At 40.6% G+C, this 16,744-nt stretch overlaps 1 protein-coding gene across 2 annotated transcripts; it reads right to left on the bottom strand.

Moving 5' to 3' along the window:
* Positions 1-13,319: 13,319 nt before the first annotated feature.
* Positions 13,320-13,991, bottom strand: LOC136319985 (ubiquitin-conjugating enzyme E2 L3-like). 2 transcript variants are annotated; one of them, XM_066253127.1, is made up of 2 exons: positions 13,925-13,991; positions 13,320-13,708 (listed from the first exon to the last, which is right to left on the bottom strand). In XM_066253127.1, the coding sequence occupies exons 1-2, from the start codon at positions 13,989-13,991 to the stop codon at positions 13,320-13,322; spliced, it is 456 nt and encodes a 151-aa protein (XP_066109224.1). The 2 variants fall into 2 exon arrangements, with proteins under 2 accessions (XP_066109224.1, XP_066109225.1); XM_066253128.1 differs by having other exon boundaries at positions 13,320-13,660; positions 13,964-13,991.
* Positions 13,992-16,744: the final 2,753 nt, after the last annotated feature.

Here is a 16,744-nt window from a genome sequence, read left to right as displayed (position 1 = left end):
AAATTATTATTTCTTTTTAATGACAGAGTTGAGGGATGCCAAATTTGAAGGAGAACCCAATGAAAACTCTGGAACTGAAGAATTCAGTACCAAGAATAAGAACTCGCACTCATTTATGCCTATAAAGCCAGCGGCCAGGGCCACTGTCACAGCAGCCTGGCCCATGCAGGTTCGCATTGGATTCGGACAGTCGGTAAAGAAACAACGGAGCCAAAAACTGATGGGCCACCATCTTTAATTCTAGCTTGCACCCGGCGGGCAAGTAAAAAATACACACTGGGCTCCAAAACCCACTCACATTCAGTGCTCACAAAGCTACTGACTTAATCTGAGTTTCCTAGAATCAAAGGTTTCTAGCTCACCAGCCTTATTCTCCTCAGTTCCCCATCTCCTTCCTTATCCCAGATATAAACTCTGCACAAACTGGCTTCTCACTCAGCATTCTGCCATCTTGCTGTTTCTCCAGGCTTCCTCCATGTGGCCTTTCTCTGCTCTCTGCTCTCTAATGCTAATCTCAGGAACCAAGAGCACAAGCTCCCATTCTGTCCCCATTTTATAGTGTAGAAATCCAAACCTTTAATCCAATATACAAAATAGGGAAATCTCTAATACAAAGTCACTTATCTGGGGCATGATGGGATTGGACCATCCCACATCAAAAAGGGTGGGAAAGGCTTAATCCCAAAACCAAGCCCCAGGCTACAACGATCCTGCCTGCCCACAGCCTGCCCCCAACACACATTAATATCACCTGGGCGACGGCCTCCACGTGGGCAGCGCCATCTTTAACAAAGTGAGTATAATACATTTTATCTGCCGAACAATGCCTTTTCTATTTTTATAAAACAAAACAATTTTGTTAATCTTTTAAAAAATGTTGGTTTTTCAATTTTACTATTTTTTTCTTTTCTTCTATTCATTTTCACCATTGTTAACTTTTTTTTAGTCTTCTTGTATTTATTTTGTATTCCTTTCCTATCTGTTATTTGGGATATATTGCATTAATTTTTGTTTGGTTTGTTTTCTTTTTAATATGAGCAGATAAGGCTAAAAGAATCACTTCTACTCTAGCCTACAAGTTTTGATATAGAGTGCTTTCGCTATTATTCTGTTCTAATTACTTATCAACTTTTTTTTTTTTCCTGTATTTTTCTGAAGCCGGAAATGGGGAGAGACAGTCAGACAGACTCCCGCATGCGCCCGACCGGGATCCACCCGGCACGCCAACCAGGGGGCGACGCTCTGCTCACCAGAGGGCGATGCTCTGCCCCTCCCGGGCATTGCTCTGTTGCGACCAGAGCCACTCTAGCGCCTGGGGCAGAGGCCAAGGAGCCATCCTTGCTCCAATGGAGCCTCAGCTGCGGGAGGGGAAGAGAGAGACAGAGAGGAAGGAGAGGGGGAGGGGTGGAGAAGCAGATGGGCGCTTCTCCTGTGTGCCCTGACTGGGAATCGAACCCGGGACTTCTGCACGCCAGGCCGATGCTCTACCACTGAGCCAACCGGCCAGGGCCCTTATCAACTTTTTATTATGATTTTGCCTTTGACCCAGGAGTTATTTATAAGTATGTTTAAATTTCTAAATACAGTATCTTGAGAGGTTTTTGATTTTTTGTAAAAGACCAAGTAACAAATATTTGCTTTTTGTTACATATTCTTTAATGGAATGTTATGTAGCCATTACAATAAGGCAGTGGTTCCCATGCTTGGACTTTATATATTTTTTCTTTAATATTTGACTTAACTATTATAACCTATTTCTCAGAAATTTGTATATAGAGCACCTTACAATTCTTTGTAAAATTTTAAATGTGCCCCGACCTCAAAAAGTTTGAGAACAACTGCAATAAGGCATTGTTTTTATATCAATATGGAACTCTAAGACATTTTATGAAATATAAATGCAATATGCTAGTGTAAATAGCATAATTTGATTTATATTTAAAGGAATGTATTAAATAATATATGTGCCTATATATATGCATAAAATATCCTGGAATGATATATAAATAATTGTTAAAAATGAGTATCTCCTGGGAAAACTAAGGACTGGGTACCAGAGATGTGAGACTCACTTTTACTATATACTTTTTCACTCCTTAATTTTTTTTTTTTGTATTTTTCTGAAGTTGGAAACGGGGAGGCAGTCAGACAGACTCCCGCATGCGCCCGACCGGGATCCATCCAGCATGCCCACCAGGGGGCGATGTTCCGCCCATCTGGGGCGTTGCTCTGTTATGACCAGAGCCATTCTAGCGCCTGAGGCAGAGGCCACAGAGCCATCCTCAGCGCCAGGCCATCTCTGCTCCAATGGAGCCCTGGCTGCAGGAGGGGAAGAGAGAGACAGAGAGGAAGGAGGGGGGGGTGGAGAAGCAGATGGGTGCTTCTCCTGTGTGCCCTGGTTGGGAATCAAACCCGGGACTCCCTCACGCCAGGCCGACACTCTACCACTGAGCCAACCGGCCAGGGCCTCACTTCTTAAATTTTAAAAAAATCTTATGTATTACATAGTTTAAAAAATATTAAACTTTTATATAATTTTTTATTGCTTTTAGAGAGACAGAGAGAAAGAGAAACATAGACTTGTTGTTCCACTCATTTATGAATTCATAGGTTGATTCTGTTTTATGTGCCCTTCCCAGGGACCAAACCTTGGCATATCTGGACAATGCTCTAACTGAGCTACTCAGGCAGGACTTATGGCTGGATTCCTCAGTTGGTTAAAGCATCATCCTGATATGCAGAGGATGTGGGTTCGATTCCCACTCTGGGCATATACAGGGACAGATTAATTTTGTTTTTGTCTCTTTCTCTTTTCTCTCCCTTCCTCTCTCTCCAAAATCAATTTTTAAAACTTTTTAAAATGCTTCAAAAAAGAACATAAGGCCCTGGCCGGTTGGCTCAATGGTAGAGCGTTGGCCTGGCATGCAGGAGTCCCAGGTTTGATTTCCAGCCAGGGCACACAGGAGAAACGCCCATCTGCTTCTCCACCCCTCCCTCTCTCCTTCCTCTGTCTCTCTCTTCCCCTCCTGCAGCCAGGGCTCCATTGGAGCAGAGATGGCCCGGGCGCTGAGGATAGCTCCATGGCCTCTGCCTCAGGTGCTAGAATGGCTCTGGTCACAACAGAGCGACGCCCCAGATGGGCAGAGCATTGCCCCCTGGTGGGCGTGCCGGGTGGATCCCGGTCGGGCGCATGCGGGAGTCTGTCTGACTGCCTCCCGTTTCCAACTTCGGAAATATACAAAAAAAAAAAAAAATTAAAAAAGAAAAAGAAAAAAAAGAACATAAGTTTTAATATGCTTTCCTTTTTTGTTCAGAAGAAATTTTTCACAATCAGGAATAATAAGTACTGTGAAAACAGGTAAGAATATTCTATTAACACATAGTCTAAATATAATAACTAAACCCTCTTATATTTTCACAAAACAAAACAAAAAATAGAAACCTTCAGTCTGCATTTAAAAACTCTTTGTAACCTTTGAAAATTCCATTTTTAATAAAATTACCTCTTGCCCAAAGTCTACTCAGAATCCAGAAGAGCTTAGTTCTTTTATTTATTTATTTTTCTTTTTTTTTTTTTTTTTTTTTGTATTTTTCTGAAGCTGGAAACGGGGAGAGACAGTCAGACAGACTCCCGCATGCGCCCGACCGGGATTCACCCCGCACGCCCACCAGGGGCGACGCTCTGCCCACCAGGGGCGATGCTCTGCCCCTCCGGGGGGGTCGCTCTGCCACGACCAGAGCCACTCTAGCGCCTGGGGCAGAGGCCAAGGAGCCATCCCCAGCGCCCGGGCCATCTTTGCTCCAATGGAGCCTTGGCTGCGGGAGGGGAAGAGAGAGACAGAGAGGAAGGGGGGGGGGGTGGAGAAGCAAATGGGCGCTTCTCCTATGTGCCCTGGCTGGGAATCGAACCCGGGTCCCCGCACACCAGGCCGACGCTCTACCGCTGAGCCAACCGGCCAGGGCCGAAGAGCTTAGTTCTTTTAAAAAGGCAAGGTAAGTTGACAAAAGTTTTAAAAGTCTAGCAGAAAAAATCTGAGAGTGATAGAACTAAAAATCAGTTAGAAAACCTAAAAGCACGAGGGAAGCAGCTGAGCTCAGGGCAAGAACTTAAACTGTGGAAATCCCTCGTCAGCTTTATCATATGCAATGTGGGAAATGGTTTACCCCATTATTCATTTTCTCATCTGTGTTCTACCTAACATTGTATATAGGGACTAACAAGTGTAATAAGGCAAGGAAAAGAAATAAAAAGCATATAGTCTGGAAAGGAAGAAGTAAAAAAATTGTCTTTATTTGAAGATATGATTAGCTAAGTAAACAATTCTACCAAATCTACAAACGAAACTGCTAGCACTAATAAATGAATTTAGCAAGCTTGTAGAATATATGGTTAGTATACAAAAAAAAAATTCTATATACTGGCAAAAACAACTGGACATTGAAAGTTATAAACAATATAATTTAAAGACAATTGAGCCCTGGCTGGTTGGCTCAGCGGTAGAGCGTCGGCCTAGCGTGCAGAGGACCCGGGTTTGATTCCCGGCCAGGGCACACAGGAGAAGCGCCCATTTGCTTCTCCACCCCTCCACCGCGCCTTCCTCTCTGTCTCTACCTTCCCCTCCCGCAGCCAAGGCTCCATTGGAGCAAAGATGGCCCGGGCGCTGGGGATGGCTCTGTGGCCTCTGCCTCAGGCGCTAGAGTGGCTCTGGTCGCAACATGGCGACGCCCAGGATGGGCAGAGCATCGCCCCCTGGTGGACAGAGCGTCGCCCCCTGGTGGGCGTGCCGGGTGGATCCCAGTCGGGCGCATGCGGGAGTCTGTCTCCCTGTTTCCAGCTTCAGAAAATGCAAAAAAAAACAACAAAAAAACCACAAAAAACAAAACAAACAAACAAACATAAAAAAGACAATTGCATTTAAAGACATAATATATTTGTAGGGATAAATCTGTGTGAAACCTGAACACTAAAAACATTGTTGAAATAAATTAAAGAGGACCTAAATAAGTAGAAAGTTATACAATGTTCATGAATTAGAAGACTCAATGGTATTAAGATGTCAAATCTTCCCAAATTTAATTTTAGATTCTTGACAATACCAATCAAAATATCAGCACATGACCGAGAAAAATTAACAAACTGATTATAAAATTTACATGAAAATCTGAAAAATCTAAAACAGCCAAACAACTTTGCAAAACAAAACAAAACAATGTGGAACACTTACCTACAGTAATCAATATTAAAATGTGATATTAGCATAAGGATCGATGTATATATTAATGGAACAGAATAAAAAATCCAAAAATAGACTTACACATGTATGGTTGATTGACTTTTTTTTTCTTTTTATAAAATGAAGCTGAAATAATTTGATATCCAGATGAAAAAAAAATGAACTCTAATCCACCTTATAACAAATATAGCCCTGCCTGAATGAATACCTTGGTTGGTTAAAGCATTGTCCTGGTATGCAAAGGTTGCTGGTTCGATCCCAGTCAAGGCACATACAGAAACAGATGGATGGTTCTGTCTCTCTCTCCCTTTCTCTCTCTCTCAAATCAATCAACAAATTTTAAAAATAACATATATAAAAATTAACTCTAAATCATTCAAGGATTTAAAGTAAAGAGGTAAAACTATAAAACTTCAAAATGAAAGCAGAAGAGAAAGTTTTTATGCACTGTGTGAGGCAAAGACAGGACACAAAACCTAAAAGAATAATAATGAATCAATTGAACTTCATGAAAATTTAAACCTTACCTCTTCAAAAGATCCTTTGAAGAAAATTAAAAACCAAGCCATATACTGGGAAAATGTATGTGCGAAATTTATTTCTGATAAAAGACTTGTATCCAGAATGTTAAAAAAATAAGAGTCTGAAACTCCATAAAAAGACTAAAACTCAAGTATATTATTTAACATTTTAAAATTCATTTATTATTTTTTATTTTTAAAAACCATTTTCAAATACTCTTGACATTCAATATTATATTGGTTTTAGGTGTATGGCATAATAGACATTTTTTTTCTTCTTTTTTTTTTGTATTTTTCTGAAGTTGGAAACGGGGAGGCAGTCAGACAGACTCCTGCATGCGCCCGACTGGGATCCACCTGGCATGTCCACCAGGGGGCGATGCTCTGCCCATCTGGGGCTTTGCTCTGCTGTAACCAGAGCCATTCTAGCACCTGAGGCAGAAGCCATGGAGCTATCCTCAGCACCCGGCCAACTTTGCTCCAGGGGAGCCTTGGCTGCAGGAGGGGAAGAGAGAGACAGAGAGGAAGGAGAGAGGGAGGGGTGGAGAAGCAGATGGGCGCTTCTCCTGTGTGCCCTGGCCGGGAATCGAACCTGGAACTTCTGCACGCCAGGCCAATGCTCTACCATTGAGCCAACCGGCCAGGGCAGTTAGACATTTATATAACCTGTGAAGCAATTCTTTCCCCATAAAGCTGGTACCTACCTGGCCCCATACACAATGATTACAATACTATCCACTATATTCCCTGTGCTGTACTTTACATTTCCCCAACTATTTGTAATTTTTAGTTTGTACTTCTTAATCCCTTCACTTTCTTCAACCATTCTCTCAACGCCTTTTCCATCTGCAACCATCAATTTGTTCTTTGTACCTATGCGTTTGTTTCTGTCAAACAAGTTTAAAAGGGAACCAAATATTTGAACCCATTCTTAAAGAAAATGTATAAATGAAACACATGAAGATATGCACACACACTGGGGAAATGAAAATTTAAAATCTTAATGAGTTACATCCACACATTTACTAGAATGGCTATAAAAAGTGTGTTCATTACCAAGAGTTTAGCAAGGATATGAAACTATTGAAACTCTCATACATTTCTGATGGGAATGTAAGATGGTATAGTCATTAGGAAAATAATTTGTTAGTTTCTTATAAAGTTGAACATATACCTACTATATGACTCAGCCATTCCAGTCCTAGATATTTGCCCGAGATATGAAAACATGTCCACACAAAGACTTGTATGAAAATGATTGTAACAGCTTTATTCATAATAGCCTCAACCTGGAAATAACCCAAATTTCTGTCAACTTGTGAAAGAAGAAACAGATTGCAGTATAGCCATACAATGGAATTTAAGTCAGGAGAAGAAGGAACAAACTATTGATACACACCCATCCAACATGAATGAATCTGAAAAACTTCATGCTAAATGAAAGAATCTAGACATAAAGGAATACATACTATATCAGGGGTCGGGAACCTATGGCTCGCGAGCCAGATGTAGCTCTTTTGATGGCTGCATTAGGCTCGCAGACAAATCTTTAATTAAAAAATAATAACGTTAAAAATATAAAACATTCTCATGTATTACAATCCATTCGTTTCCTACTGTTCCTGTTCATGGTTGCAGGTGGCAGGAGCCAATCACAGCTGTCCTCTAAGACCACACCAAATTTTTATTGGATAATGTGTAATGTTCACGGGTCATTGTATGGCTCTCATGGAATTACATTTTAAAATATGTGGCATTTATGGCTCTCTCAGCCAAAAATGTTCCCGACCCCTGTACTATAAGATTCTAATTATATGGCTTTTTTTTTTTTTTAATGGCTTTCTTAAACAGGCAAAATTATAGGGCTGGAGACCAGATCAATGACTGGGGACAAAATTTTTGTTGCATCCACAAAAACTTGTTCTTACCTAATTCGAGTGTGCTGATCTCAAATTTGACATTAGTTTTTCTCTGTAAGATACAATTTTTTTGCAATTCAAGATTTTAGGTTTTTATCTTATTGTAAAATTTTCAACATTTAGTTTAACATAATGAAGTAGAATGTCTTCTTAGGCATCATTTTTGTAAAAATATAATAATTTATATAATGCAATAAATACACTAATAAGATATGATTGCATCAGAGTTTGTCTACAATTTCAAAATAGAACATATTAAAACACATTTTAATCATAAAATTTGCGCAAAACTTATTTAAATTCTATTCAGGCAAAAATTTGCGTTTGTAGCTCTTGTGTTTGTGTACTTGTTGAGGACAATCTCGTTTGATGCTCCAGCAGTAGCCTGTTCATCACTAACAGCTACAAGGTTTTCTGGAAACTTATCAAGGTGACTGTTCAGGAAGTGAATCTTAATGCTCATGTTACATCCAATGTCGTGGAAAGCCAAAGGCATCCTTTGAACCAGAAGTTCAGTTTTCTGCTATTTTATTGCCAAGGAAGTTCTTTGTAACTGCCACAAAAGACTGCCATGCTGCTTTCTCCTCCTTATTCATCTTCCTGGCAAATTCTTCCTCACGTATGAGGGTTTGAATTTGAGGTCCATAAAATACACCTGCTTTTATCTTCTCAAAAGACAAGGAGGCAGGAAAAGCAGAAATAATATGTTGAAAGCATTCACTTTCTCTATTTAAAGCCTGAACAAACTGCTTCATTAAGCCAAGTTTGATGTGAAGTGGGGGAAAAATGATCCTGTCTCAACTAACTACAGGTTCATTCACAATATTTTGCATCCCTACTTCCAGAGCTTCACGTTTCGGCCACTCCTTCTGTGCCCAGTGTTTCTCCTGAGCTCGGCTGTCCCACAAACACAGAAAGCAAGGATATTTCGTGAAACCTCTCTGTTGTCCTAGCAAGAAATTTACCATTTTAAGATCCACACAAATGATCCAATTATGCTCCTCATATTTCAGAAAGTCAAGGACAATTTTTATGTCATTCTTACTAAGTCATTCAATTCGGGTTGGCTAAACTGCTGAGGGGTTAATGACTGCTTGGCATCAGAAGAAGACCCTTCAGATTCTACAACCATTTCCTCATGCATCTTATCAAAATATACTTGATCACTATGTTAACTTTCTTCATCCTTAGAAGAAATAAAACCATTGAAAACTGGAACCGGGAGTGTGTCAGAGTGTAGGATAGGTCGTATTGCTGAAGAAATATTAGGATATGCGATCATATGCTGTTTTTCCTTCCCGATGACCTTTGTATGGGTCAGACAGAAATAACAGTCACTGCTGTGGTCCTTAGGTCCACGCCAAACCATGGGAATACCAAAAGGCATTCCTTTGCATTTTCCTTTTGTCCAGTCATGAAACATTTCCTCACAATTATGACATATAATATGAGGAGCCCAATTCTTGTCTTGATCGCCAAAGGGAACTTGAAAATAGGCAATATATACACATGTCACAAATGATGAAATATTGCGCCTTTGACGTTGAAGTATGTAACAGCCACATATATAACAGAAGGTGTCAGGACTATTCTTCCATTTACGCCTACTGGAAGAAGCCATGATTCAATCTTAAAACAAAATAAGAGTGTGTTTTTATCAGATAATAATTTTTTACATTTAAAAACTACAATTATGTAAAAGTGATGTTTGTAAAACATTAATTGCCTTGTGGTTATGTTCAATCCAAGAGTCCTTTGTTGCCTTTTTATTTTTTTATTTATTTTTATTTTTTTATTTTTTACAGAGACAGAGAAAGAGTCAGAGAGAGGGATAGATAGGGACAAACAGACAGGAACGGAGAGATGAGAAGCATCAATCATTAGTTTTTCATTACGCATTGCAACCCCTTAGTTGTTCATTGATTGCTTTCTCATATGTGCCTTGACCACGGGCCTTCAGCAGACTGAGTAACCCCTTGCTCGAGCCAACGACCTTGGGTCCAAGTTGGTGAGCTTTTCCTCAAACCAGATGAGCCCGTGCTCAAGCTGGCGACCTCGGGGTCTTGAACCTGGGTCCTCTGCCTCCCAGCCCGACGCTCTATCCACTACGCCATTGCCTGGTCAGGCATTTGTTGCCTTTTAACTCCAATTTAAAAACCAGTGCATGCCATTAACTGTAACAAAAAGAAATTAAAATTGCATAAAAGCTAGAGCATGCACCAAAAAATGGATTTTAGATTTGGAATCAGCGATGCAGAAATATATAGAAACAGTTCTAAAATCTCATGCAACAGAAAATGAAAAAAAAAATTGTTCCCCAGTGTTAATGTCTAGTATTGAGGACCAGGTGAAGAGACTAGCTGTCAAAAAACAACAAAGAAGCTTTTTGGGGGGATAGAAATGTTTTATGTTTTAATTGTGGTGATGATTGCATAACTATACATTTGTCAAAACTTATCGTGTACTTAACATTGGCAAATTTTACTGTATGTACATTAACTTCAATAAAGATGATTTTAGGCCCTGGCCGGTTGGCTGAGCGGTACAGTGTCAGCCTGGCATTCAGGAGTCCCAGGTTCGATTCCCGGCCAGGGCACACAGGAGAAGCGCCCATCTGCTTCTCCACCCCTCCCCCTCTCCTTCCTCTCTGTCTCTCTCTTCCCCTCCGGCAGCCAAAGCTCCGTTGGAGCAAAGATGGCCCGGGCGCTGAGGATGGCTCTGTGGCCTCTGCCTCAGGTGCTAGAATGGCTCTGGATGCAACAGAGCGACGCCCCAGAGGGGCAGAGCATCGCCCCCTGGTGGGCATGCCAGGTGGATCCCGGTCGGGTGCATGCGGGAGTCTGTCTGACTGCCTCCCCGTTTCCAGCTTCGGAAAAATGAAAAAAAAAATTAAGATGATTTTAAAAATCAATAATAATCAGAGAATTTAACGAACAATTTTATGTCCACAAGTAAAAATTTAGATAAATAAGCAAATTCTTTGAAAAATACAACTTACTAAGATGACTAAAATAGGAAGGCTTCTCTAAACAACGTCCACTTGTACCCTGGCCGGGTGGCTCAGTTTGTTAGAGCATTGCCCCCATAAGCCAAGGTTGTAGGCTCGATTCTAGTCAGGGCACATACAAGAATCAACCAGTGAATGCATAAATAAGTGGAACAACAAGTCTCTCCCTCTCTCAAATAAAAATAAAAATAATGATAATAATGCCCTGACCGGATAGCTCAGTTGGTTACAGGGTATCCCGAATTGTAGAGGTTGCCAGTTCAATCCCCAGTCAGGGCACATACAGAAACAGATGTTCCTGTTTCTCTTTTTCTCCCCTTCCCTCTCTTGCTAAAATCAATAAATAAAAATTTTTAAAAATAATAAAAATATTTAAAAAATAAACTAAGTATACTTGTGGAAAAGAAGCTGACCCTGACGAACGAACCTGCTGCACCTGCCAGAAGGGTGTGGATGGTGCACTGAGGACGTGGTTTTCATTGCTGTTTTTTGTGTTGAAACCATTTTGACCTCTCCATTTCCTCAGAAACTTGATTAGTGAGTACTCTGTTCCTCTCAGTAAAAGATTCAACTATATTTGTTTACGTGAAGATGCGTGTTCAAATGAATTATAAAAGCCTCAAAAGGAAATAAAATGAGTAATTATATTAATAAGGTGACCAATCGTCCTCCTTTAGGGAGGACAATCCCTCTTTTGTAAGTTGTATTCTCCCTTGAAAAGTGTCCTCCTACACGTCCTCCTTTTGATATTGGAAGACTAATCTGTAAATGTCCGTATTCGATTGATGCAGAGTTGATCTATTGCATGTGATGTGATGTATTTGTATATAAATGCTTTTTTTCTTACAATTATTATTAAAAATTAATAGGCATGTAAGCATAATTACAATATAAAATATTACAAATGTTTTTATTATGTATTTATCATATTATAGTGCATTATTCTTGCAATGAATAAGATGTTTCTTTTATTTTATTTTTTCAGAAACAGAGTGAGAGTCAGAGAGAGGGACAGATAGGGACAGACAGGCAGGAACGGAGAGAGATGAGAAGCCCATCAATCATCAGTTTTTTGTTGTGACATCTTAGTTGTTCATTGATTGCTTTCTCATATGTGCCTTGACTGTGGGCCTTCAGCAGACCGAGTAACCCCTTCCTCAAGCCAGCGACCTTGGGTCCAAGCCGGTGAGCTTTGCTCAAACCAGATGAGCCTGCGCTCAAACTGGCAACCTTGGGTCTCGAACCTGGGTCTTCTGCATCCCAGTCCGATGCTCTATCCACTGTGCCACCGCCTGGTCAGGCAAAATGTTTCTTTTATTTACGATATTGTTTTCTTCAATTTATTTTTGTCATCCTTTTCATTGTAAAAAAGTTGGTCACCTTAATATGAAAGACATTCATAACTCAGTGTGAAAATACATATATGCCCAAGATATTGAAAAATGAGAATAGAAAGAACAGTCTCAAAGAATGTTTTCTTTTTTTCAGCCTGTCTTCACAATTCCCAATTTGGTTTTGGTAGAAAATCAAATCTTACTTAATAAATCTTTTTTTTTTTTTAGAACATTTTAAATTTTTAATCCTTTCTTTACAGGTTACCTAGATCAGTGGTCCTCAACCTTTTTTGGGCCACGGACTGGTTTAATGTCAGAAAATATTTTCACGGACCGGCCTTTAGGGTGGGACGGTTAAATGTATCACATGACCGAGACAAGCATCAAGAGTGAGGCTTATGCCTGACCTGTGGTGGCGCAGTGGGATAAAGCGTCGACCTGGAACACTGAGGTTGCCGGTTCGAAACCCTGGGCTTGCCTGGTCAAGGCACATATGGGAGTTGATGCTTCCTGCTCCTCCCCCTTCTCTCTCTCTCCCCTCTCTCTAAAAATCAATTAAAAAATCAATAAATAAAAAAAAAACAAAAAAAAAAAAACCCATCGTCAAGAGTGAGGCTTAGACGGATATAACAGAGGGAATCTGGTCATTTTTAAAAAAATAAAACATCGCCTGACCAGGTGGTGGCGCAGTGGATAGAGCGTCGAACTGGGATGCAGAAGACTCAGGTTCGAGACTCCGAGGTCGCTGGCTTGAGCGCGGGCTCATCTGGCTTGAGCAAAAAGCTCAGCAGATTGGACCCAAGGTCGCTGGCTCGAGCAAGGGTTACGCGGTATGCTGAAGGTCCCAGGCCAAGGCACATATGAGAAAGCAATCAATGAACAACTAAGGAGTCGCAACAAAAGACTGATGATTGATGCTTCTAGTCTCTGTTCCTGTCTGTCTGTCCCTGTCTATCCCTCTCTCTGACTCTCTCTCTGTCTCTGTAAAAAACAAAAACAAACAAACAAAAACCATCATTCAGACTTAAATATAAATAAAACGGAAATATTTAGGTTATTTATTCTTTCTCTGCGGACTGGTACCAAATGGCCCACAGACCGGTACCAGTCCGCGGCCCGGGGGTTGGGGACCACTGATATAGATCACTTTTGATTAAAAAAATTGTAGAAAGTTAGTAACTGCCAGAAGCAAACACCAGGCGATTGGCACCTGTCAATTTTCCACAGAGTTCTGCTTTGCAGGGTGTCTCAATGCACCGCTCCAGGTCTCTGCTCACACTTGCTGGAATCAATTGTGGCAGATTTTAGTCCACCGGTCGCTTTTCTGTATATTTCTTTGTAAACTCTTCAGCATTCTTACAGAATTTTTTATGGTCCTTAGAGTATTCTTCAGCTAGGTCAGCCCGAAGTGGGTGCTCCGGCTGGGGGTCATTCACCAGTGCTATGAGGGACTGAATTACTTGGTCGGTTTTGGTTGCTGGCTTCCAGTTTCCAGCACTAATTACTGGCAGACAGACCTGCCCCTTTTCATCCATGTTGGGGTGATAGACCTTTGTTTTAAATGTGATCTTATGTGGTTTGAATGGGTACTCTGCTGGAAAGTTTATTTCGATTCTGAAGGCCCCCTTACCATAGGGAGAATTATTGTCAGGAACAATAAGCCCTTGCCAAGTCAATAAATTAGCTTCATCACCTGGATGTTACGGGAGTTTTTCATTCCACATTTTTTTTTTTTTTTACTTTTATTTATTCATTTTAGAGAGGAGAAAGAGAGACAGAGAGGAGAGAGAGACAGGGGGGAGGAGCTGGAAGCATCAACTCCCATATGTTCCTTGACCAGGCAAGCCCAGGGTTTTGAACCGGCGACCTCAGCATTTCCAGGTCGACGCTTTATCCACTGCGCCACCACAGGTCAGGCTCATTCCACATTTGTGGATTTCTTCAAGCTCCCTCATCAGCCTCCTGCTAGCGGCCATCTTGGATCTGGTGCTGCTGCTTACTTAGTAAATCTTTATGAACATTAGGTAGTGAGTAGGGAGAGGGGGGCAGGCCTCTGGGTTGAATGTTTTCTTTCCTTCAAGAGAAAAACTCTTAAAGAAATTATACCTCCCCTCTATTTTTCTATACTTAAAAACAGTGAAGACTTTTAGAAAATTAAAGCAGTAAAATCTAGAACTAAAATCGAATTTCTAAGTATTGACCTTGCTTTTGTGTATCCATACTCATTCTTTGAGTACAGATACAAACTCATTTGTTATATTTCTACCTGAATTTTCTCTCAATATCCTTGCTATTTCTTTTCCCTGATTTAGAAAATCAAGAAAAATGGTTAAGAGCTCAGAATTTTAAGGCTGGAGACAGACTTCGTGGATTAAATTTCAGCTCTGCCACTTTCCAAATTCAATTTATTCTAACCCAGATATCAGTAACAACACAATGACATCACTGACGTTATTCAACGACACAGAGAGGTTAAGTAGCTTGCCTAAGGTCATAGAGCATTATCTACTTGGGGAAAAGCCTCACCTTTATGGAAATACTATGCAGAAGCAAATTAATCCTGACCCTCCCATTCAAAACCGGGAAAGCAAAATTTAGCTCAAACCACAAGCATTGATTGAGCATGTGTAAAATCAGGGCGAGACTCCTTTGCCCTTTGGGCCCTGATAGTCTAAAGGGGAGGTGAAAGAGGAAACAACCTGATTAGTTGTGTATGAGAAACAGACAGGAGAAAAGAGTTTGGGGAGCTTAGTTATTCACTGATGTGGTGTGAAGGCTAGAATGAATCAGGAAAAGATACTGAGAGCAGGGACACTGGAAAAAGCAGCTTTGAAACATGCTGCTCAGAATCGTCTCAAAGCAACAGATCATGCTAATAGAGAACATCATTTTTGTCGTAGTCTTTCCAAAGTGAATTAGCAAAACTAAGTCCGATGTACCTATGGTGACCAAAGGGGTCCCCTGGATGTGAGACTTTCAGTTTTAAAACCGAAAAGTTAAACCAATCCTGGGAAAACCAGAGGAATTAGTCACCACAGAAGTAACATAGCTATAACAGTGCTAGCTAGCATGTGTTGATTATAGTAGTTCCCCTTTATCTGTACGGGATACTATCCAAGACCCCCAGTGGATTCCCAAAACAATGAATAGCGCTGAACTTGATACAGTCATGCTCTGTTTAAGTAGAGCAGTGTTTTTATTTATTTATTTTTTTATTTATTTTTTTTTATAAATTTTTTTTTTATTTTATTAATTTTAGAGAGGAGAGAGAGATAGAGAGAGAAGGGGGGAGGAGCTGGAAGCATCAACTCCCATATGTGCCTCGGCCAGGCAAACCCAGGGTTTCGAACCGGCGACCTCAGCATTTCCAGATCGACGCTTTATCCACTGCGCCACCACAGGTCAGGCAAGTGTTTTTATTTAAAAAAATTTTTTTTATTGATTCACTTTAGAGAGAGAGGAAGGAGAAGAGAGAGAAAACAGAAACATCAATCTGTTTCGGTACGTGCCCTGACCGGGAATATGACAGGCTACCTCTGTGTAGCTAGACTACACTCTAACATACCACGCTATCGGGCCAGGAACAGAGCAATGTTTTCCAACAAATGGCCCACCAGAAATTTTGTGCTGGTCCACAGCATCAGGGTGGTTAACTCTTTGACGGATTGGCACTAAATTTCTGGTGGACTGGCGGTTGAAAAACCACTGAATTAGAGGATATGTTCTGAGAAATGTGTCATCGGGCAGTTTTGTCTACTTTGTCACTAGGCAATAAGAATTTTTTAGCTTTATTATAATCTCATGAATCACCATCATATATGTGGTTTGTCACTGACCGAAAGGTTGTATGAGACACATGACTGTATATATAAGGTAACTAACTTTTTTACAAGGAAAAGGAGGACAAAAATAAATGGAAGAAAACAATATCATAAATAAAAGAAACATTTTATTCATTGCAACAATAATACACTCTAATATGATAAATGCATAATAAAAACATTTGTAATATTTTATATTATAATTATGCTTACATGCCTATTAATTTTTAATAATAATTATAAGAAAAAAGTACTCATTTAGATTCAAATACGTCACATCACATGCAATGGATCCACTCTGCATCGATTTAATACGGACATTTACAGATTAGTCTTCCAATATCAAAAGGGAGGACATGTAGAAGGACACTTTTTTTTTCTTTTTTTTTTAGACAGAGGGAGAGTCAGAGCGAGGGATAGATAGGGACAGACAGACAGGAATGTAGAGAGACAAGAAGCATCAATCATTAGTTTTTCATTGCAACACCTTAGTTGTTTATTGATTGCTTTCTCATATGTGCCTTGACCGTGGGCCTTCAGCATACCGCGTAACCCCTTGCTCGAGCCAACGACCTTGGGTCCAAGCTGGTGAGCTTTTGCTCAAACCACATGAGCCCGCGCTCAAGCTGGTGACCTCGGGGTCTCGAACCTGGGTTCTCTGCATCCCAGTCCGACGCTGTATCCACTGCACCACCACCTGGTCAGGCAGGAGGACACTTTTTGAGGGAGGACAGAACTTACAAAAGAAGGACTGTCAAAAGGAGGATGATTGTTTACCTTAGTATATATCAGGTATTTTCACACCTATGATAAAGTAATTTATAAATTAAGCACAGTAAGAGATTGACAACTGGTCTGACCTGTAGTGGCGCAGTGGATAAAGCATTGACCTGGAACACTGAGGTCAC

The sequence above is a fragment of the Saccopteryx bilineata genome, chromosome 1 (assembly GCF_036850765.1).
Source record: "Saccopteryx bilineata isolate mSacBil1 chromosome 1, mSacBil1_pri_phased_curated, whole genome shotgun sequence".
Taxonomy (NCBI): Eukaryota; Metazoa; Chordata; class Mammalia; order Chiroptera; family Emballonuridae; genus Saccopteryx; species Saccopteryx bilineata.
Note: the sequence above shows the minus strand (reverse complement) of the source record. Positions and strands in the feature narration are given on the sequence as shown.

Excerpts from the sequence above, each read along its gene's own strand:
- LOC136319985 (XM_066253127.1), bottom strand. The coding sequence starts at position 13,991 with ATGGCCGCTAGCAGGAGGCTGATGAGGGAGCTTGAAGAAATCCACAAA. Across the intron at positions 13,709-13,924 it reads ATGTGGAATGAGCCTGACCT|GTGATGAAGCTAATTTATTG; the intron begins GTGGTGGCGCAG and ends CGTAACATCCAG.